The 2500-nt window shown below is 36.8% G+C and overlaps 1 protein-coding gene across 4 annotated transcripts in view; it reads left to right on the forward strand.

Moving 5' to 3' along the window:
* Positions 1-2500, forward strand: part of LOC137654924 (uncharacterized) — a 794088-nt gene that overhangs the window by 789040 nt on the left and 2548 nt on the right. For all 4 annotated transcript variants that reach the window (XM_068388836.1, XM_068388824.1, XM_068388828.1 and 1 more), the window contains 2 exons: positions 1334-1444; positions 1697-2500. The exon at positions 1697-2500 is cut by the window's right edge and continues 2548 nt beyond it. In XM_068388836.1, coding sequence (XP_068244937.1) covers positions 1334-1444; positions 1697-1966 — 381 coding nt within the window. In that variant the 3' untranslated portion in view covers positions 1967-2500. The remainder of the gene's footprint in view (positions 1-1333; positions 1445-1696) is intronic.

The following is a 2500-nucleotide window of genomic DNA, read 5'->3' on the forward strand; positions in this document are numbered from 1 at the left end:
GATTTACAATTCACAGGTAACCAATCACTTAAAGGATCCACTGTTTTCTTTTAGTGTTCAGACGTCTTACAACATTTCTGGGTTTGCAATGCTCCAAAATAAAAAGATATATATTTTTTTTTTTTTTTTTTTTTTTTTTTTTTTTTTTTTTGTGGTGAAAGAACGTCAAGCCAGGGAATTCACTTCTCCATGTTTATTTTCAACGTGTAAATATGAGCAGAACTTTCATAAAAAGAAAGATCTTGAAGTTCTTGAAGAGTAAATCCTTGATATAACTGTTATATGTGTTGGCACATTTGAGGGCTCAGAAAAGACTAATTCATTGTAGCCATATACATAATTATAAATAAGACATTGAAAGGAGATAACATTGCTACACATTCTCTCAGGTAAAGTATCTCTCTTCGTATGACACATAATACTTTTGTGGTATAGGAAGAGAGCATTTCTTAGACTCGTTGTTAGCCATATTGAACTTTGAAGAGTGTAGAAACTTGTAAGGTCGTCATCTTCGCTAAATTAGCGAACTTCCAGGCAATTGGACTGAATATCATCCACCTTCATAACTTACCCATTTCTAGTTAAATACTATTGCTGCTATAAAGGAAGACACTTTTGGCCAACTTTCCATAATAGAAATGGAGTTTGGATGGTGGATGCAAATGAAATAAATAAGTTGACATTGCCGTAATAGTTCCAATGATTCAATTCGATTTTAGGTTTTTGAAACACCATTTGTTATGAGCATTTGTTTTTCATTTGGTATGCATATTTATAAGTAGATTAGATTTGTCTTGGTTATATCTCCGTTTTTTCTTGTTCCATACAAAGCAGAACACATAAAATTATAATAACAAATAGTAAGCGAATGCAAGCATATAAGGGAGGGAAACCCCTTAAGTACTATTCCTTGACATCCTGAGATCTTCAGTAACTGAATGTTTTTGTTGTAAACTTTATTTGGAAAGTTTCAAGGAAAATTATGAGCATGCTCATAGTTTTCTTGTATTCCTCGCACTACCAAGCATTATTACGACTTGTAAAGAATCTATGTATGGGAGTGTCAATGAATTTGGTTTACGGTATCTAGCAATCATCTAATCTAACTGATCATCCTTGTAACCCTTGGAAGAGGTCTTTTACCTTCCATATTCATTTTATTATGGGTCTTCTTCCTTTATGTGTGGTTTACAGTACAGCATTATTGATTACAGTATAGTCATTATTGATTACATAAATCCAGAACCTTCAACAGTCAATGACTTGAACCTTGTTACCTAATTGGTCTAAGTACAGTTACATAAACTTTATGTTCGTTACGTTTACCTTCCAGTGCACTCTGACACTTAAGAACCATATTGGAGAGAACGTCATCGCCATAGCTAAGTTGGATGTCAACCCAGAGATATTTATGAACGCTTTCGTCAGACAACGTAGGGAAAAGGTAAGGCTTTGAGAGAGATGTCTCTGCGGGAATGTCATCGAAAAGCAAATGTTAAAGGGAAAGGAATGCAGAAAATGAAGGGCATACTTAACTCTTAGAGAGAGAACTGCACAACGTAGAAGGGTGACTTCTTGGAGATTATAAGTTCATTTAGTTATGCTGGTGAGATATTTTAGGGGATTGCATTGTAGAGATAGCGAGGATTTAGACAGCAATTTAATGTTTAAACGCTGTTTCGTCATTCTCTTTCAGGAGGAGTGCGCTCGGCCACTGCAGGCTCTTGCTGACAAGATAAACATGAGGCCTCGCCACCCCGACATCCTGACGGACGCTCATCTGTCGATGTTCATCCTTGCCGACGTGGAGGTGAACTTCCCTGAGGCTCAGACGTCCTACTCATCAGCTGCCGACCACTTACGTCCAGACGTCGCTCTGACTTACCTACTGTCACTTCTCGCTCTTCTTCTTTTCCAGCGCCGATGCTTGGAGTTCGTAACTCCCCTCGGAGCTTATGCGACCTGATGCAATTCAACTCGGCAAATGGAAAGAGAATGAGACAACATGCTGATAAGATACATAGAAATAAATGAATAAATAAAAGTATATAGTTTCTTCAACGTTTCTGTGTGAGACGCACAAACCTGTCCCGGACTCTACAAATTAACCGTTGATCTTTCCCGCTATGACGAACTCCAGACATAATGGACTTTGAAATCCCACGCCCTATAGTCAGACAGTCTTTTCAAATCATAGTATTTTTGATAAGTTCTCTAGAAAGAAAAAATAAACAAAACATATTAGTATGTAGTAAAATGTGACAATGTATAATAGTATTTAACTTCATTTAAACAAACGCTATATTTTTACATCACTTCGTCTGTTCCACAAGTGCTTTTGACTGAAAAGAATAAAAATGAAATAGTGGAAGTGAGAAAAGATCGAAGAGTTGGAGTAAATGAGATTCTTAAGTATTGAAGTTGTTCTAATGTGTGAGCCAGCCAGACAGACAGGGTGCCAAAGAAATGTTGAGTTCCGCTCTTCTTGGAAATGCCATCT

This window comes from Palaemon carinicauda, chromosome 1 (assembly GCF_036898095.1).
Source record: "Palaemon carinicauda isolate YSFRI2023 chromosome 1, ASM3689809v2, whole genome shotgun sequence".
Classification (NCBI taxonomy): Eukaryota; Metazoa; Arthropoda; class Malacostraca; order Decapoda; family Palaemonidae; genus Palaemon; species Palaemon carinicauda.